This window comes from Budorcas taxicolor, chromosome 8 (genome assembly GCF_023091745.1).
Source record: "Budorcas taxicolor isolate Tak-1 chromosome 8, Takin1.1, whole genome shotgun sequence".
NCBI lineage: Eukaryota > Metazoa > Chordata > Mammalia > Artiodactyla > Bovidae > Budorcas > Budorcas taxicolor.
In genome coordinates this window covers 41,521,931-41,542,702 of record NC_068917.1, presented here as the reverse complement: position 1 = coordinate 41,542,702, position 20,772 = coordinate 41,521,931, and the positions used below count along the sequence as shown (strand labels likewise).

Here is a 20,772-nt window from a genome sequence, read left to right as displayed (position 1 = left end):
TGCTTCAAGGTAAGCCAATAATAAACACTACTGAGCTATATGAAAGGATTATTAAATATAAAGCCGAAGGTTTATAGTTGGTTTGGATGCCCAGCTAGATGCTTCACTGTAGCTATATAGACATGAGTATGGCAAATTGCTGAAATCTGCTGAGGATCATATCACCTTCCACAAGATCATGCTTGTAAGAATTACCAGAATATCCAACAAAACCACTAGAAACTAAGACCTGCTCAAGGCTATTCCCTGGGAATGGGCAGCCAGGTAATGAGCTAAGTGATACCTAGCCACCTGCCCTCACTGGACTGAAGTCCTGATTTTTCCACTCTATAAGTTACCAGCTCTGACTGAAGTAGGGGATATGGTAGCTTGGCACCCTGACAGAGCCTGTTCAACTATTACTACTTTTCTGTGCGGACCACCTCCCACAGCTGATAACTGTGTATGTGGACAGAGATGCCCTCAGAAACGTAAGTGGATGCTTGGAAAAGAAAAAAAAAAATGAAAACCCATGAATAATCTGCATATATCATATTTATTCTCTCTTAAATTCTCATAATACAGTAACCTTTGCTTTTCTTAAGCTTAAACTTGACACAACTATTATAAATTTACTAATTCTCCCTCCCTTTCCTTCCTTAAAGTGACAGACAGTTGTGACTGGTCAGGCTCATTTTCTAAGCTCCACCACCCCAAGCCTCTGGCACTGTTGATACTTCATACCATGGGGGCACTGTTAAATTTAAGAGCTTTGAGAGGGCCTTCAAATACACTTTATAAGTGGTGCCAGAAGTGTCTCAGGCTCCTTTGGGAACTTCAGAAGTGAAAATTGGGAGGGTACCCATTTTGGAGTTCTAGACTCCCTGTCCCACTTTGAGGTGGTTTTTATTTATTACATGTATGAGGCTTTGTTATAAATCTGTTAGCACAAAAAAGTTCAACTGACTTTCAGAGTTTTTAAAATGTCTGCTGTGATGGAAAGAGGTCAGTACACGGAGTCAGATGTGGTTTTAAGGCCAGTACCAGTCACCTACTGAGGTAGGAGGGCAAATACCTCTCCCTGACAACCGCTGCAGTACCTACCTCACAGGGACGTTGTGATGTCGAAGCCACTATGAATACTGGAGGCGCAGGCACTGAGCCTAAGTTCCGCCCTCCGCCGCCTTCAGGCCGGAAGTCCGACCTCCACAACCCCAACCCAACCTACCCTACCCTCCAGCCACCGCCCCCAACCCTAGCCGGAAGTGGACCCTATAAACCAAGGCATCTACCTCCGCAGCCAGGACATTCACTCACTGGCCAAGGCGTCCGTTCTACCAGCCAAGACATGGATCCTCCCTGCCTAGAGTCCCACCCCACCCTAGAGTCTGACCCCAAAGGCCTAGACTTCAACTCTGCTGGCCAAGACTGTTTCTCCTCTGGTCACGAGTTCGACTCTCTCTACCAAGAACTGGACCTGGACTCTCTTAATGAAGATCTTCTTTCTCAGTCTATGCCAGACTCCTTGACAGAGACCGCTGCAGGCCCTTATGAATCCCACTTGACTGCCAAACCAGAGGATCTCACTGAGGCAGAGCAAAAGGAGCTCAAATCTGAGCTCGCTAAACTGGAGGCAGAAATTGTAGTGCTACGCCAAGCGCTGGCGGCCAAAGAGAGACGCTGTGTGGAGCTTAAGAAGAAGCTGGGCCTTACGGCCTTCGTGGGGCTGAGGCAGAATCTGTCCAAGAGCTGGCACGACGTTCAGGTCTCCAACGCCTACGTGAAACAAAAGACGTCAGCTGCGCTGTCCACCATGGGCTCTGCCATCTGCAGGAAGCTTGGAGACATGAAGAAATCAGTCACATTCAAATCCTTTGAAGGGCTTATGGGGACAATCAAGTCCAGAGTCGCAGGTGGCAGAGAGCTTGGCGGTGACTGTCTTCCTTCTTCAGCGGGGAGTGGGGATGATCCACTCCCAGTTTCTGGGAGTAGGGATGATCCGCTCCCGGTGTCTGGGAGTGGGAATGATCCAGTTCTGGCAAGTAGGGATGACCTACTCCCCTTTCTGGAGCCAGAATGAGCTCCTTGGTTAACTTGCCTGGCCACCTAACCAGCGCAAGTACCCCCTTCCGTGATCCTAACTGCAACTCTGCCCATCAAAAACAAGTAACCAAACCACAATGGTAAAGTGAATTTAGGAAACGGAGAGAGTCCAGTTTTGAGAAAAGCAATCCCCGTTAGTACATAGATATTTGCTACTGTTGAGATAAAAAATCCAACGTTTCGTACCCAGTTATTTCACACTGAAGTTTGTAGATGAAATGTATCACTATACTAGCCTTCCTGGGGTTGCATTTAAATGGACAGGAGTTTGGTTACAGAGGGGTTTTAGGCCAAAGCCAAAACTTCTTTTTTGGAAAAACTGTGTACAAAAAGGGCAAAATAGGTTTCTGTTTAGATCTAGGAACAAAGTATGAAAGAACTACAAGTTTCCTTCCTTCTTTCCCTAATCTTAGAAAGAACCTTGAAAGCTCTGCCTGGGCTATGATTTTTATTTTTTAAAGGTGATAAAACTGTTGTTTTTCTCTGAGACCCTCAGAAAGGGGGAAAATATTAATAGTCTAATTGGTACGGGATACTATGACTTTTATAAAATGATTTTTTTAAACTGCTAATTAAGCAAAGTAGCTTCAATTTAGGGATTGTCAACTACTTTGGACTCAAGCTGAAATTGCAATTTTATTCTGCTTTGTGCTTTGTTTATAATCTTTTTATATATGAAAATGAGGGCCTTATAATCTAATCCTTGTGGCCGTGTGTCTCTGCCACAGCAGCATGTTACCTATAAAAAAAGAATATTGTTCCTTTGTTCTGCAGCAATTCCTAGTTATCATTTTCAGTTGAGGGACTGAAGGGAAAAGAGCATTGCCAAATTCAAAAAAGGTAAACCCCTGTCTTAAGTGACATTTAAGACAGACTGTCTTTCCCCTGAAATTTTGGCCATTATACCTTTGAATGGACCTAACTGATTGTACATCACTGGTCACTTTGACTCCAAGATTGTACTTGTTTATAAGCACTTGTTTGTACTAATCCGAAATGAGAAGGAAACAAAACCCAGCCCTCAGGGGATATCAAGATAACAGGACCCTGTAGGACCTGGTTTGGGTTTATTCGAACTTTCTCATATCTGATTTTCATAGGAGCTGCTTTTTTTTTCTTTCTTTCTATTTTCAGCTGTCAGGATCTGGCAGCTTCTTTCATTCCTCCAGTAACACTGCCTGGATTAAAAGCTTGTGTTTTATATTGGCTTTTAGCAGGGGTCTAGAGTCTTTATTTTCTTGGATATATATATTGATAACATCTCATTGCCTAAAGGTAGTCCCTCCAATGTAATAAAGTGATCCTGTATTGTTGACTTTTGACTGCTTCCCTTATATTTCTTCGGTTTGACTATAAGCAAAACCAACAACCACTATAAATACAAAAGCATTTGGTAAACTATAAAGTCACTGATATAAAGTCCACATATTCCTGAAAGCAAAGTTTTGCTTGGATTAAAACAAGATGTTCAACTTGTGTTACAAGTTGTGTTTTAAGTTGTTGTAGTTTTTTAAATTTTTGGCTGATTTATTTATTTTTGGCTGTGCTCAGTCTTTGTTGCTATCTGCAGGCTTTCTCTAGTTGAAGTGAGTAGGGGCTACTTTGCTGTTGTGCACGGGCTTCTCATCACGGTGGCTTCTCTTTTTATGGATCATGAGCTCTAGAGCACCCGGGCTTCAGTAGTTGCAACTCACAGGCTCCAGAGTGCAGGCTAAGTAGTTGTGGTACATTGCCCTGCAGCATGTGGAATCTTCCTGGCCCAGGGATTGAACCTGTGTCCCCTGCATTGACAGGCAAATTCTTTACCACCAGACCACTGGGGAAGTCCAATTTGCTGTAGTTTTATAAGTTGAAGAACTAGAGAGAAACTTGCAGAATTCATGAAGCTAAAGTAGCCCAACAGGCAAAGTCTTTGATCCCGTATTACAGAAAGCCTTGTGTTAGAGAAAATCTCCAGCTAACATGATGGGCCAAACCCAGAATATGTTCTATTTTATTTAGTAATTTATACAAATGCTATAATAGTTTCCCCCTATAAATCCTCAACTCCTGAAAGCAGTGAAGAACACAACTATTTTTGTTTATCATTGTATTCCCATGCCAGGCTTAGGGTAGATGCTCAATAAATACTTGTTGCAGAAGGAATCAATATCACATACTTCAGACATCAAATCTTGAATCCAAGAAATTATCAACAACATGAACTCGTTGACAAATTCCTCCTGCTTTTAAAGCATTTCACTTCCCTATCCAGAGATAATTTGAGATCCTACTATGTGTCAGGCACTGTGCCAAGCTCGGAAGGCACAGAAATTTATTAGTCATGGCCCCTGCTCTCTAGAAACATTTTCAAATCATTGCAACTCATTGCAGTAGATGCTAAAATATAAGATACCTATAAAGAAAGAATGTTCAACTCTGCCTTGATAGATCAGAAAAGAATTCAGAGTCAAAGTCTTAGAGGACTAGTAGGAATTTATAAGATATAAAAGAGTAGAACATTCCAGACAATATCCAGAGGAACTAATTCATGAAGGAATGTAATAGAATAGTATGTTCCAGGAAATACCAATAGGTCGTTGTGGCTAGAGAGAGGGAGGAAGTGGTGAAAGATGAGGATGGAGAAATAAGCAAAGGGCAAGATCATAACTAGTCTTATATACTATGTGACATTAGTATTTAATTATGTAGGAAATGAGGAGTTGAAGGTGCTTAAGTCAAATTCATGTTTTAAATGTATCACTCTGGTCACCATAGAAATAGATTAAGTATTTAAGAGATATAATCTCTAAAACTTCGGAAGAAACTGCATAGGAGAGAGGGACAGATAGATTTGCAAGTTGATAAAGATGTAGAATTGAAAAGACTTGATACTGATAATGCTGGAGCTGAACATTCATTTTGCTTTGACTTTTTTATTGGATTCCAGCATACCTGCGTCAACAGCCACAGACACCAAACAAAATGCCTCCATGAGCATGTGGACTCTGGATCAAAAGTTTCCTGCAGATTTTCTTTCTTCCACTTGCCTCTACCCGTCCCATACATTGCTGACCTTCATTTTCTAGCCTGTTAACCTTTATGATTGGATCACTTCTGTTCATCTAGCCATGTCTGGATTTTGTAGCCCAGAATCAGTCTATTTCAGTTTAGGGAACTTCAGGATGCAATTTGCAATAGTGCTCAGAATATGTGAACCCTCAAAGATGCCCCATCTGACTCAATTTCTGAGAACCTTTGGTTGGGAGTGATATTGGAACAAAATTCCGAGTTTCTTGGTTTTCTTGATTTTCCACTGCTCATATGAGTGAAGAGCTGGAGTGGAAGATAGAGACAAGGTTGAACATTCTAACTCCCACAGATGGCACTCTCCATGCAGTTAGCAAGGATGGGAGTATAGTACCAAACCCTTGTTCATTAGCATCGTACATACACCAGCATATTGCAAGCATCACTCCCAGAGAAATTCACTTGCACTTATGGAATCTACTTTATTCTTATCTTCATATTTGAGAGAAAATATATCACATACCTATTCTCATGAATTGCATGAACTGCAGAGGGGTCAGCAGTAATCTAGAACTGTGTAGGTCTTCTGACAGTGCTAGCCAATGTGCTTGATGGTCCTCCCCATTATGGGGACAATGATGCCATTTGTTGATTCTGCTAAGGAATGAGATCAGTTGCCTCTGGGCCATGGAATTTCATTTCTTGTCCATGAATTTCAAGATAATAAAAATGATGAGTGCCACGCTATCAAAATTACTGGGGCTTCCAGGCAGCTATTAATATCTGAGACCATGTTCCGCTCCTTCTGACCAGATCTATTTCTGGGAGGCTCAGTGATGCCATGCCTCCCAGTGCCTATAGCCTGATTCATATAAGGCAAGTGAAAAGTGGAAGAATGCCCTCAAAATGATGCACCTTGGCCAGCTACTATGACACAGTATCATGGCACTTGGTCATCTCTCAGAAGTTGCTAAGCAGATCCCTAGAACAGTCAAAAATATCTGGAAATTCCTGAGAATTTACCAGGTAATTTAAAAGTTCCTTCCCTGTTTAACTATACAACAATCCAAATAAATGATCACCTCAAGAAAAGAAGTGGGTTCTTCTGGAAGTTGAAGGTTTCCATCACCTCTACCCCAATCCTGGCTACTCTTACCTCAGGCCCATGGCACTAAAACTTTCAGCTAATTGGAAAATGCTTACCTAAATTAGAGGAACAATTCATAGACTTAGCTGAGCCAAACTTTCATTCTAGAACATTAGAACTAAAAAATTAAAAGATTCAATTACATTGAAAATGGTCCATACAGTCATATAGATTTTTCATATTTAACTTCATAGTATGGCTTTAAATATCCTAATATTGACCTAGAAACTTGTATTGTAACCCAGGCCACCCACACTTCTGACCAGCTGGCCACAAACCTTCAGGGATTTCTTAGTACTCCTCGAAATACCATAATTAATTGGAATGACTCACAGAACTCAGGAAAGCCCTGTGCTTGTGATTAAAGTTTTATTATAAAGGGTATAAATTGGGATTGATGAAGTGGAGAAGCACCAGAATGAGTCCTTAGAGAAACTCTGATGCTTCCATGTCTTCAGGATGCATCATCCTGACAGCATATAAATCTATGATTACCAATCTGGCAGGCGCAGGTGTACAGTTTCAGGTGACCAGAGTTTTTAGCGGGGTTTCATTACACGGGTATGGTTGATCGAATTATTGGCCACATGATAGAACTCAATCTTCAGTCCTCGTCTCTCTCCAGAGACTGGGATGTCAGGCTGATATAATGTGACTCAACTCTCCAAACCTTAATCCATGGTTGGGTCTTTCCAGCACTGCTAGCTCCCATCTTGAAACTATTGAGGGACCTATCAGGAATAACGACAACAGTTCTTTCACTCGGGAAATTCCAAGGATTTAGAGGCTCCTTATAAGGAATCAGAGACAAAGACCAGCCAATATTTTTTATCATACAGAAAAACAAGCAATAGGAAGCTGCTCTACAAAATGGTCCCTCAATCTCCACAAACGCAAGCAAAAGTTATTGCGCCTCTGTGCTAGCCTGTAAACACTTCTTAGAAATAATTTAGCTGGTCAATGTTTCTTACTGCCACGAAAATCTCATATAATTCACAGCATTGCTTCACCACCCAACATATATCATTCCATAACTCTTATAGCTTCCAGACTATTATTTACCCCAAATTCCTGATTATTAGAAACACCCCAATGATCAGCACCTAGAAAAGACACACACTACAGTGGACACGACTGAGCAACTGAACTGAACTGAACGCATGCATCTTGATGAGTTTGGACATATGCATACATCAATTCAACTACAACCAGTACCACAGTTAGAGTACTGAGCTATTCATCACCTTAAGAAAGTTCTTTGTGTTGTGTATGTTTGTGCAATTTGCATGTAGTAAGAATACTTTATATGAGTTCTATCCTCTTAACATGTTTAAGTGTGACATATTGTATTATTGACTATAGGTAATAAGTTGTTTAACAGATCTCTGGAACTTATTCCTGCTATATAACTGAAATTCTATACCCAATGAGAAACAATTTCACATTTTCCCCTCCCTCTAGCCCCTAGCCAACAAATTTCCTGCACTGTTGTATGTCTGTTAGATTTTATTGTATCCTGAACATTGTGAATATTGTTTTGTTGTGTGTCTGCTTATACATCTCTATATAAAAAATGATGAACTTTGTTCTGACAAGCAATGAAGATATTTGAGTCAGTTATATCCTTCTGAATCTTTTTTAAAGCTTTCTTAGTGTAGATCTAAAGTAGTGTTTAATAGTACCAGTTAAGTTCAAACTGATGTAATGACCTTCCTTATGTTCATACTGAATGCTTCGGTGTTGTTCAATGAGTTCTTTCTACTCTGATTGTCTCAGTCTTGTACCAACAGTGATAGTTGTTCTGTTTACTGTTCCCCTCAGGTAGTTGTTTTTCCCTGCTATTTGTTCTTTGCCTGAACTATGGTGTTGGAGAAGACTCTTGAGAGTCCCTTGGACTGCAAGGACATCCAACCAGTCCATGCTAAAGGAGATCAACCCTGGGTGTTCTTTGGAAGGAATGATGCTAAAGCTGAAGCTCCAGTACTTTGGCCACCTCAAGCAAAGAGTTGACCCATTGGGAAAGACTCTGATGCTGGGAGGGATTGGGGGCAGGAGAAGAAGGGGACGACAGAGGATGAGATGGCTGGATGGCAACACCAACTCGATGGACATGAGTCTGCGTGAACTCCGGGAGTTGGTGACGGACAGGGAGGCCTAGTGTGCTGCAATTCATGGAGTTGCAAAGAGTCAGACATGACTGAGCGACTGAACTGAACTGAACTGAACAGTGGACATGTATAAAATGCCTTCAAAGGCACCAGTGACCATTGGATTGAGGCTGTACTAGAGATGAGACATCTACTCCACTCATTCTTGCATAAAACTTAAATATGTCTTCCTTAGCATGTTTATCTATCTTTATCTATCCTATGGAAGAAGATAGCTAATTATTCCCATCTCTGCGTGTTCATCCTGCCTTCCATCAATCCTTGCTGAGCCAAGTCAATCTAAATCTTTACCTACTCTTAAATATTATCTCCTAGTCCTAAAAACTTGGGCTGAGAAGCCAGGGCACATAAAAATATTAGACACCTGTTGATTGGTACCTTGGCTCCCTCGTCTATGGTACTTAATACCATGAGGATTTTATGGAGCCAGAAAAAATTGTAATGGAAATCAGTCTCCCACTGTAAAATTATCCTGGACCCTGGCCAGGGCCTTTCATGAGGCTTTCCTGATGGGGTTGGGTGGGGAATCTAGGGGAGTGGGATGAAGCTTTGCAGCAGCCATCCTGAACACCATCTCATTTGTTTCTAGCATGCTGTCATACTGAACTCTCCTCCTTCCTCTGTGCTCTTCTCCGCCTCTGTCTGACTCCCAATTTTTGACACTATACCCCCAACTTTAAGCCCACCTTTGGCTATATGGATTTGTTATTCAAATCGAGTGTTCTCATCAACTGGCCCTTATCTTTTCCCAGTGGACTTAGTTTACCTTTCAATCTGTGACTTTGTGTTGCTGCCTATGAAAGCCTGATAAGCCCACCTGAACCTTATAGGAGAGGAGATAGGCACACATTTGGAGGAATTTGATTGGCTAGTTTGTAATGTATATAGTTGCCAGGAAGGCAAACATTTATAACAATAAGAGCAAACATTTATATACTATTTACTATGGACCATAAATTTTCCCAATTTCATTTCATTTTATTAATTTAGTCCTCATGATACCTCTGCGAGGTAGATTATTATTCCAATTTTACAGATTAGGAAACCAAAACGCAAAGAAGTAAAGCAACTTTCCAAAAAATATACAGCTAGTAAATGACAGAGCCACATGCATACCAGAAAGAGGAGTCTCCTCAGAAACCAACCCTAACAGAACCCTGCTGTTAGACTTGAAGCCTCCAGACCTGTGAGAAAACAAATGTCCTCAATTTCAGTCACCCAGTCTGTGGTATCCTTTTATGACAGCCCTACCAGACTAATCTCCTTCAAATTTTTACTCAAAAACAACCCCTTTGGCCACCCTATGTACAGTTTTAACCACTGTATCCTTGTTCCTGGGTTTAGCATCACATGTCACATTATATTTTTGCAATCTGTTTATTGTCTGCCTCTTCCACTAGAACGTGAACTTCATAAGGGCAAGATTTGTGTCAGTATTGTTCACTAATATATTCCCTCTGTATAATGCAGTGTCTGGCATAAATTAAGTGTTCAGTAAATGAATGACAGGAGGAAAGAGAGTCCAGGAGCTGACTGGCTCCATTCTCCTCATTTCTCACCAAACTCCACAGGACAGAAAGGAGGCAGGACTGGGACAATAAATGAAAGCTTGTCTGTATGTAGAATGGTTTCAGCATGATGACAAATACCAACTTCTACAAACAGAGTAGCTAGAGTCAGAAAAGCAAACCAAAGAGACATCTAAAATCGCTAAAAACTTAAGGGCATCTAGGCAACCAATGACTGACTCTACCCTGTACCTGCTTGTTAAGGCTTGTGACTTTTACTTCTGCTTATTTTACCTACTCAGATATCTGTCTTCAGAATGCTTCTGCCTCCAGAAGCCTTCTCACTCTTACTTCATCACTCTTGTCCTTAGCTAAGGCAAGGTTGGTGGTGATTTGAGGAATGATATGCAAGTTTACCCAGGGTCTTCAAAAATGTCCTTCCCTTAAAAGCTCGAGAGTCCAAGAAAAATAAATGCTTATAGTGTTCGCTCAGGTGGCAGCCAGGGGTCTCTCCAGGCTCCACCAGGAATCCTTTGCTTCTGCCTAACTTCCGCTACTGTCTATAGCTCATTCCTGGCCACTTGATTTTCACCTCCCTCCCTGGTCTCTTTTGATGGCATCTTAGTTTTGGTTTCATCCCTGGATGCTTCTGTTGAATTACCTTAAGCACTTTACTCAGAAGTCTCTTGGCAGATGAACCCAGCATCCTGGAATTCTGCTCCTGAAGAAGTGGATTTAAAGCAAAGAAATAAAGAGAAGGGGCTTCCCAGGTGGTACTAGTGGTGAAGAACCCACCTGCCAATGCAGGAGACACGAGAGACATGGGTTCAATCCCGGGGTCACAAAGATCCCCTGGAGTAGGAAATGACAACCCACTCCAGTATCCTTGCCTGGAAAATTCCATGGACAGAGGAATCTGGCAGGCTATATGGTCCATTGGGCCATAAAGAGTCAGACATGACTGAGAGCCTTAGCACCAACAAAGAGAAATTCTGTAACATCCTCATCTCTCAGCCACCTCCCCTCTACTCACAGCTTCTCCTCAACACTAGGGGGTGCTAGTCACACTGTCATTTTACCCTGTTAAACCTCCAACCATCAGTTACGTTTCTTGATATGTTTATCACTAAAGACTAAATCCATGGCCCCTCTTGAAATATGGGTAAATCTTGCACCTGTTCCTTATATGATAGAAGAGGACTTACCATTAACTAGGGTTTTGACCTTAACCTGTAGAACCTACTTGAAATACTGAGAATAAGGTCAGGGGGGAATTTCTTTGCTAAATTCATAGAGTATCTGATTCCGTGTGTTCTGTGTATTCGTTTCAAGACTAGGCAAGTAGAGGGGACTCCTTGTTCTGATGCAAAATGAGAAGAGAGAAATCCTTCTTTGAAGAAAGAGGTTGTTTGTGGCAATGGAAGGAGAAGGAACAGAATCAATTATTGGGCTTGGTGGATGAAAAGCAAGGAAAAGAGGAAGGGCACTCAGGCTGAGGACTGGGGGGTGGATGGAGTGCAGGCACGGTGGGACCTGAGGGCCACCTGTGCCTAGGAGCCTTGGACATGTATCGCCAGTTGGCTGGGGTGCTGTGGGCCAGGAGTATCACGCGCTATTTTGAGGTGATGGCGGTTATGGGAAGGAAGGAGGAGAAGCAACCTAAACGTTCATTGTCAGAGAAAGGGATAAAGAAGATGTAGTACATTTATCAATGTACTACCAATCAGCCATTAAAAAGAATGAAATAATTTTATTTGCAGCAACATGGATGAATCTAGAGATTATCATACTAAGACAGAGAAAGTCAAATACCATATAATATTGCTTATATGCAGAATCTAAAAAGAAAAAAAAAAAAAACACTTCCCAGATGGCACTAATGGTAAAGAACCGCCGATCCCCTGGAGAGGGCATGGCAACCCATTCCAGTATTCTTGCCTGAAGAATCCCATGGAGAGAGGAACCTGGCAGTCTATAGTTCATAGAGCTGCAAAGAGTCAGACATGACTGAAGTGACTTAGCATACACACACATAGGCAGAATCTAAAAAAATGATACAAATGAACTTATTTACAAAACATAGACTCACACACTTAGAAAACAAACTCATGGTTACCAAAGGGGAAAGAATGGGGAGGGAGATAAATTAGGAGTCTGAGACTGACATATACACACTACTCTATTTAAAATAGATAACCAGCAATGACATATTGTACAGCATAGGGAACTCTGCTAAATATTCTGTAATAACGTAAATGGGAAAATAATTTGAAAAAGAACAGACAGATGCGTATGTAAAACTGAATCACTTTGCTGTACACTTGGAACTAACATAGCATTGTTAATAAACTATAGTTCAATATAAAATAAAAATGTTTTGTAAAAGAAAGGAAGTACATCAGGAGCTACTCTAAAACTAAGCAAGGGAGAATTCTCACAACATATCATCCTCCAGTCCCCAGACTCCGGGGACTAAGGAGTCTGAGAGCCTCCAGCTCCACACCTCATTACCCTGCTTTCAATCACCTCTTAGGGAAATTCTTTGCCCTAGGCAACAGAGGCTCAGAAATGGAGGATGGGAAGGACAGAAGAGGCTCCATTCCTGGCATCCATAGTTAGATCCCTGAACATATTTCCCTGTAAAAATACTGCTCATTGAATGGCCACATCATATAGTTCTGTTGGAACTTTACTTCTAAGTATTATGGGTTAAATATAACTAACCACCATGTATAATATGGTTTCTATGGAGTTCCACATAACTCACTTCTACAAACAAACCACTGGAATTCTGGCACTCCAACAGGAGGACTGCCTGTGCAACTCTCAAGTGAGAGAGGAAGATAAATTAATGTGTTTTGAGACCGTTGACTTCATCGGACAAGGAAAGACTTTGTGTCCTTTTTGCTTGAGAGCTTTCTTATATTGCCTCCTGATCATTCTAGAGATAAAGAAATATAAGAGAACAAGTAAAATATAAGAGAATGAGTAAAAATCAGAAGGAAATCTAATTTTAGCTTCTTTGGGTATTTTGATAATGAAAACTACTAAAGCATACCAAATAAAAGTGAGATCAGTAAATTAAGTTTATCTAAATTCAGATTATTAAACTGTACTTTAACCACTTTAGTATAATTGTATGTGTGCATGCACATACACACAGATTAGGGAGAAGTGGAGAAAATCATTCATGTAGTTCTTCTTAGTGAAACTGCAAGTTTAGTTAACCCTGAAAAGATGCCATTATTTCGTGAGCTATAGGTCATTGTTTATGTGCAAGTTAGCCAGACATGTATCCTTTTTGGGGACCCTTAGCAAAACAAGACATTTAACTTCTAGTACATAGAAATATTTTTACATTTGCAAGGGTTTTTTCTGGTAAAAAGAAACCCCATGATTTGAAAATGCAAGAGATGAAACAGGCTTTTAAAAATGATTCTTCAGTAATTAACATTTTTACATAAAAGAAATGCCCTGCAAATATGTAAAGAGCATTTATAAGTGTCAGGACAGAGATGAAAAAAAAAAAATCCAGTAAACCTTGATATCATGCATTTGAGCACTTCCTATGTGCTAAGGGCTTTACTTCTATTATGTTCTTTAATCCTCACTAAAGGAAGAAATTAACTCTCACATTTCATCAATGAGAAACTTAAGGCAGAGAGATTAAAGAACTTGCCCAAGTCTTCGAAATCTGCAAATAACAGAGTGAACACTTGAATCCAGGTGCAGATAACTCACGGCCAGGCTCTCAGCTACTCTGCTGCCTCACAAATGGCAGAAGTCCAAGTGCCACTATTAAACATTAGCTATTATTACCAAGAATTGCCCCACGGGGATCTTTATAGTGCAAGTATCATGTGCAAAACACTCCCAAAGGGTTTCTCTTTAGAAAAGAGTACACTTGCCAGAGGAAGGTGTTTCTGAATATCATTATCGGTAACAAATCCTTGAACTTAATCTATACTTTTTGGGCAATAAACAATCTAAACAAGTATCATTTTTAGAAATAAACCATGAACAATGCAATCTGCATTAAAAAAAGCATAATGTCTTGGAGGGATATAGATGCCCCGCTTGAGGGAGCTGGCAAACAGAGGTGGACAGGCAAACACAGGGGCACATGTATGTTTACATGTGTGTGCACCTTGAGGCATGGTTCTGTTATCATCCAAGAGAAAAAGGGAGTCATGGTCTGTTCTATCTCTAGCCTTATACAGAAGCTTGTTAATATTGGGAGGTTCAAGTCTAGTAACCTGAACTAGTTCATTGCATAACCCACTCTTGAGCCTCTGGCAGAACTGTGGTGGAAGTTTGGATCCTTTCCCCCAAGAGAGCCCATAAAGCTTAAGAGCTGTCAATTCTTTCTCCTGGCAGCTGATCAATGTCTATCAGTTCTTGTGGGTAGACCTTCATTGCTTCCTCTTTCCTCCTGGGAAATGACTGCTGGGCTTCTAAAGCTATCACCCTCCACATCTCCTAAAATGTAGTATGTCAGAATTGCAATCAGTGTGCACCCAACAGTATTACCCACCCCAGCTCCCCACCAATTCCTAACCAAAGCTCTGGATATTCACGAATCATTATGACTACTTAATCCCAGTGAGTTCTACTGAATTGCCTCTAAATTTCTCTGGATGTGTGAATAGGGAAAGGCTTAGCTGCTCAGAACAGTTGTTAGACTCAGTACCCATGAAAGCAGGGTCTGAATCTGCATCTCAACCTCCACTGACTGGTTGGACCCAGCAGAAATCTGTCCTCAGGATTTTGAATTTTCCTTCTGTAGTCATAGTCCCCACACCTAGGGACAGAGGAGCCTGGTGGGCTACAGTCCATGGGATCACAAAAGAGCTGGACATGACTTAGTGACTAAACAACAAGGGAGTAAAGAAAAGCAAAGACATTGCCTTCTTGCCAGGGTGAACAAACAGATGCTCTGAATCCAGTGGTTCATAACAAAATGCTCAATTTCTCCTTGCTTGGCAGCAGAAGTTGTTCTAGCTAGGATAGAAGTTAGATTCCAAGTGATCAGAACTGGAACAGTGTTTGCCATGTGATGTCAGGCGGTCAAGTGGGCCAGTTAAGTCACAATTCAGTAGGGAAATCTTACAGTTGAAAGCTGGCAAGACAAATAGCTAATATATAACCCAAAGGCCAGAAATTAGTATCTCAAAACAAAGACTTGAGAATCAGACAAACTGTGGTTCAGTTTGTTACACAGGAAGATAGAGAGCAAAGAAAGGTGTTGAAGGGCACTGTTGTAAAGAACCTTAAAGTGTTTTTAAGTGAAAAAGAAAGTGAAAGTGAAGTCGCTCAGTCGTGTCCGACTCTTTGTGACCCCATGGACTGTAGCCTAACAGGCTCCTTCGTCCATGGGATTTTCCAGGCAAGAATGCTGGAGTGGGTTGCCATTTCCTTCTCCAGGAGATCTTCCTGACCCAGGGATTGAACCCAGGTCTCCCTCATTGTAGGCAGACGCTTTACCATCTGAGCCAAAGGACATACAGGCAGGTTTGTCAGGTTTACAGGAAAGTGTGCATACTTCTTGCTCCTGCCCATCTTTCACATGAGTTGGAACAGTTTCAGGCCCAGGGGTATGCATCAGTGAGTTACACTATAGAAAAGCTCCTTCCTCAGAGCTGTGATATTACCTTGGCTCCATCTGAATATTTTTGTCTACTTTTACCTATATTTGACCACAGACTGGCTGAAATCTCAAGTCCCTTCTTTCAGATGTTCTGTCTAAAAGCTTTGCAGATAAGTCTCAAGGTCCCAATCAACTCTCACTTAAAGCTTTGCAGACCTAATTGCAGGTTGACTGGCAAACAAGATATGATAAAAAAAATCTGAAAGCCTTTTCATGGTCTTCAAAGCTTAGACCATCAGTCTCAACTTATTATAGCTTCTCCTGCTTACCTCCTTCTAGCTTCACTAGTCTTTTTGTTCCCTGATCATTCCAAGCTCCCCTTCCACTCCTAGACCCAGGCCCTACCTCAAGTCCTGTACTTTATAAGGTTCCATCTACCTTTCCTTCTTTCATGTCCTTCCCTGTAGGGTGAGGTCAAAAGACAAGGGACATGCCACTGAGACCCAATACCTCCCACCCTTTTAGATCACACTTGGGATTCCTAGGACCACAGAAGGCTCTAACCAAACAGCCTCCAACCTGCCCCTAGAACCTGCAAGGAGGTTTTCCCTACCTTCATCCTCCTGAGAGAACCACCCCCACCTCTAGATTCTCTGTTATGTAGCATATCGTGGAATATAGTGACACAATGTAGTTATTAAACAAAGAAATCAAATTATTCAACATATTTGGTTAGAAATATGAAGAGTTAAATTAAAAGCAGTGCCTTCAGCTGTGCCCTGCCTGAACATCAACTCACTAAAACATCATTAAACCAGAAAGTCAGGGAAACTCAGAGCTCAAGTTACTCCCAAGACAACTTTAGTTCTTGTCTCTTTTGATGAAAATCCAGGAACTTGCTCCTAGTCTTTCAATATATGCAGTGCTTCAAGGTTTGAGGATTAAACCCAGCATTTCACAAGTCCATTGCCAAATTAATGCTACAACACAAACATTATCATTGACAGTAAAGACTGTCTTTTTAAAATATTTTCCAAGTCAGAATGTCAATCATATTTGGACTGTGGTGCAGAGATTAGATGGAGAAGGCAATGGCACCCCACTCCAGTACTCTTGCCTGGAAAATTCCATGGATGGAGGAGCCTGGTAGGCTACAGTCCGTGGGGTCACTAGGAGTCAGACACAACTGAGCGACTTCACTTTCACTTTTCACTTTCATGCATTGGAGAAGGAAATGGCAACCCACTCCAGTGTTCTTGCCTGGAGAATCCCAGGGATGGGAGAGCCTGGTGGGCTGCCGTGTACGCGGTTGCACAGAGTCAGATACGACTGAAGTGACTTAGCAGCAGCAGCAGAGATTAGAATATTTAGTACTTGCAATCTTAAAATAATTGCTCATGGACACTGGTTTGCTGATACAAACTAAGTGATAAATGTAAATTAAAATGACCAGATGCTATATGGCTATTCAGAAGGCCGGTATAGAGAAGTGCAACTGTCTTTCAAAACTTACCTCTGCTTATCTACATATGTATGTTTCTCTTTCTAAGTTCAACCACTTGGAGTGTGTGGATGTCCATTTTCTTAACTCAGATTTATTAGAAAACAACATGAAGCAAAACTTTCTGCTAATCCTTCATTGAGGATTGAGTCCCAGGGAGGCAAGAATGAAGGGAAAAAGCAGATACGGCAAAGAAGAAGAAAAAGGTAAATAGACTCTTTCTCGTATTTACTGAGCTCACTAGACCTTTAAAAGAGACTTCACAAGTTGTTTGTTAATGTAGGATATCTCCAGAAAGGCATTTTTGGAATTACTGCATTTTGGAATCTTTGAAGGGCAAGAAATTTATCTTTCAGCTTTTTTTCCTTGTCCGGTTTCCCATACGGCATTAACTCAGTGCTGTTCCTGCCATGTAAAGACAAAGAGATTTTGATACTTCCTACTGTGGACTGGAAGAAAAGCATTTATTAACCGATACTTGCATGGCAAATGCCAGAGGATAAATCGATATGATTTTGTAAAGATAACCATATCCTGCCCACTAGCCATTACTGGGACTGTCACCAGACTGGATGAATGGGGACCCACCATCATCCAGAACCATGATCCATATGGTTTTGAGAGAACATAGACGTGAACTGAAAGGGAATGTGATGAGTAACACCATCCCCACATCCTTCCAGTACAATAGCAGCACTAATTACTGCAATCTTTCCTCAGGTGAGACATTGTTTCTAATTTACATTCTTGAATGGGAGGGTGGGAATGGTCAGTTTCTGGAACTTCCACTTGGCTGTTCTAAAAATAAAGGTCCTTAATTTACATAGTGGAGGGAACATATATAAGAGTTCTGATATCTATTCCAGTTGATACCTATTCCATTTATATATTCAAGGACTAAGAAAATAACCACAGACTACAGGGCGGGTCTGCTGACTCAATTGTCCTACTGTGAATTGGACTTGGGCTAATACCCCGCTTATCATCTGGCTACGGTAACTTCTGCTCTAAACAGAAGACCAGGATAGCATTTTGGTTCTCCTAATATCAGTGTCGGGCTTCCCTAGTGGCTCAGATGGTAAGAATCCACCTGCAATGTGAGAGACCTGGGTTCGATCCCTGGGTTGGGAAGATCCCCTGGAAGAGGACATGGCAACCCATTCCAGGATTCTTGCCTGGAGAATCCTGGTGGACAGAGGAGCCTGGAGGGCTGCAGTACATGGGGTTGCAAAGAGTCAGACACAACTGAATGACTAAGCACAGCACAGCACAATATCAGTGTTAGTGCCAGCTCAAGTCTCATGTCTAACAGATTTGAAAAGCCTGAGTAGTTGCCCTTTCCTCTGGAACAGTTACGCTGGTAAATGACCGAAGGTCCCCTTAGGGAAGAATCAGAAAAGACATTTATCATATATATCTATGGTGGCACTGACAGACTGTTCCTCATGGGGACAGGTCTCCCTTTTGGTAAATGAACTCTAGGTCTATAATCCCATTAGTTCTAGAAACTGGGTGATTTTTTCACTGCAGCACTGATGTCAGCTTTCCAGCTCTCAACTTTCTATTACACAAATCAAACAATGCCCAGGTCAGTTATCCACCTATCTTACCCCTAAAATCACCATAGATCCATGTAAGCCTAGTCACTCCGATTTCTACTCTGACTTTGATGCCATTGTGACTCTGAGAATTAAGGCCTGCCACTGGTCTCTGTCATTCTGAAATCCCACCAGCCTCATTAATATCAGGCAGCCTAACTTCTACGCCACATATACAGTCATGGCCAGCAGAGAAGAGGCACCACCAAGCTTCCTAAAGAAACTGGAGTACCTAGCACTAGTATATTTCTTATTGCTGTAGAGATGAGAGTGAGCTCTGGACCCTTCCAGGGGATATAATCAGTGATAAGCTCTCCGGTTGTACATCGTAAATCCATTCTAACGTTCCTTATCTGGAGCTGCCAATGAGGTGTAGTAGAGGCAGTCTTTGAGAACAGTATTATCTTGTTAGGCACATTTAGGTAAGATCACTGCACAGCCTCTAGGAAAGCAAAGAGGAGGCTGCTTTCCTTTGGCAAAGAAAGCAGGTAGATGCCACTGGCCCAGAAATATTCCAGGAAATTTTTTTAGTTCTTTCTTAGGTATATCCACTCAAATATCTTCATTACAGACAGATCTTCCTGCCCTCTTTTCCACCTGGGTCCTGAGATTTTCATATAGCATATTCATGGATGCTACAAATTTAATTTCCTTTACCTCTCTACTGTCTTTATAATTATAATCTGTATCTGATTTTCAACTAAAGTTGAAACTACTCCAGAGTATTCTACTCTGAGACCAGACTGCTTTTGACACCTTTGGTTTTCAGAGGATCCTTTAAGTTAGCAAGGAGCTGCCCGAGTCTATCATTTTCTTTTAATAAGACTTGCACTGCCACCAAAAGCAGCCACCCCATATAAAAAATCTCATAATTACCATTTACCACATTATGGTCTCACAGTGCCTTGTCTTCTGCCTTGCATCTCCTTCCAACTAATCAGGGGTGAAATTTCATTAATTGTGATCTCAGTGCCAGGGGTTATTATTACCACCACTACCACTGAGCAGTGGGGTCTCTATTGCCTTTAGTCAAGCAGGCAAGTCAACTCTAAAATTCCATCCTGAGAGTTTGCTTTTTGGGACTAATCCTGGAACCTGTTGGGGCATCACAGGTGGCACTAGTAGTAAAGAACCCACCTGCCACCACAGGGTGACATAAGAGACACAGATTTGATCCCTGGGTCAGGAAGATCCCTTGGAGAAGGGCATGGCAACTACTCCAGTATTCTTGCCTGGAGAATCCCATGAACAGAGCAGCCTGGCGGGCCATGGTCCATAGGGTCACAAAGAGTTAGACTTGACTGAAGCAACTGCACACATACACACACACTGGAATCTGTTTTCTTAGCCTCAGTTCCAACTGAGTCTAGGCTTTTGTGCCATTGTTTTATTGGGAGTGCAATTCTACAGAAAAAAAGAGGAAAAAAGAGAAGTCAGCCAGGAAAGGAGAGGAGGTAAATACAAAGTAGAGCATTAATAAGTTGACCATAGCTCCATAAGGCATACCATGAATTGTCCAGTCATCCTGGGACCTCTCTAGAAAAGCCATAAAAGCTACAGTGTCTTGAAATACTTGTTAGGGAAAAGAAAGGTGGGCAATTTATCTACTGATTGCTTTGTGTTTCCTACTTTCTTCAGACAAGTTTGCCTCATATAGCATGAATGCCCCTTCTTCCATATTCCCTCTGAACATCTACTGGCTCCAGATCGATCAAACAGGTCATAGAGTTACTGTCACAGCAGTGAAGAACCTTGGAACATAATGGATCTATGAAGACAGATATATAATCTAGGTCTTGCAAGCACAAGTAGGGAGAAATGTCATCTCACAACTTTTAGCCATTCAAAGTTATTGTTAAAACTCTCAAAGAGAAACAAAGCTGGATATGAGTTAAAGGCAGTAAAAACAGATTTATTCAGTACCTACTGCTATAGTTAAGAGAGTCCAATGTAAACCAAGCTCAACTTTGATCCATGTAGAGGTGACTGGGCATTTTAAAGGGAGAAAGATGAAGTGGAGAGAGGGAGAAAGTAAGTAGAAGCTCAACAGAGTCAGGCAAGAGGAAAATTATATTTAAAAAATGGGTAGTGAGGTTGGTCTATGGGATCACAAAAAGTCAGACACTACGGAAGCGACTTAGCAGGCACAAACACGTGTACATTTAGTCCCAC

At 41.4% G+C, this 20,772-nt stretch overlaps 1 protein-coding gene across 1 annotated transcript; it reads left to right on the top strand.

Moving 5' to 3' along the window:
- The first annotated feature begins 1,114 nt into the window (after positions 1 to 1,114).
- TPD52L3 (TPD52 like 3) lies at positions 1,115 to 2,059 on the top strand. Its single transcript, XM_052644518.1, has one exon. It carries the CDS (start codon positions 1,115 to 1,117, stop codon positions 2,057 to 2,059), a length of 945 nt encoding a protein of 314 aa, XP_052500478.1.
- Positions 2,060 to 20,772: the final 18,713 nt, after the last annotated feature.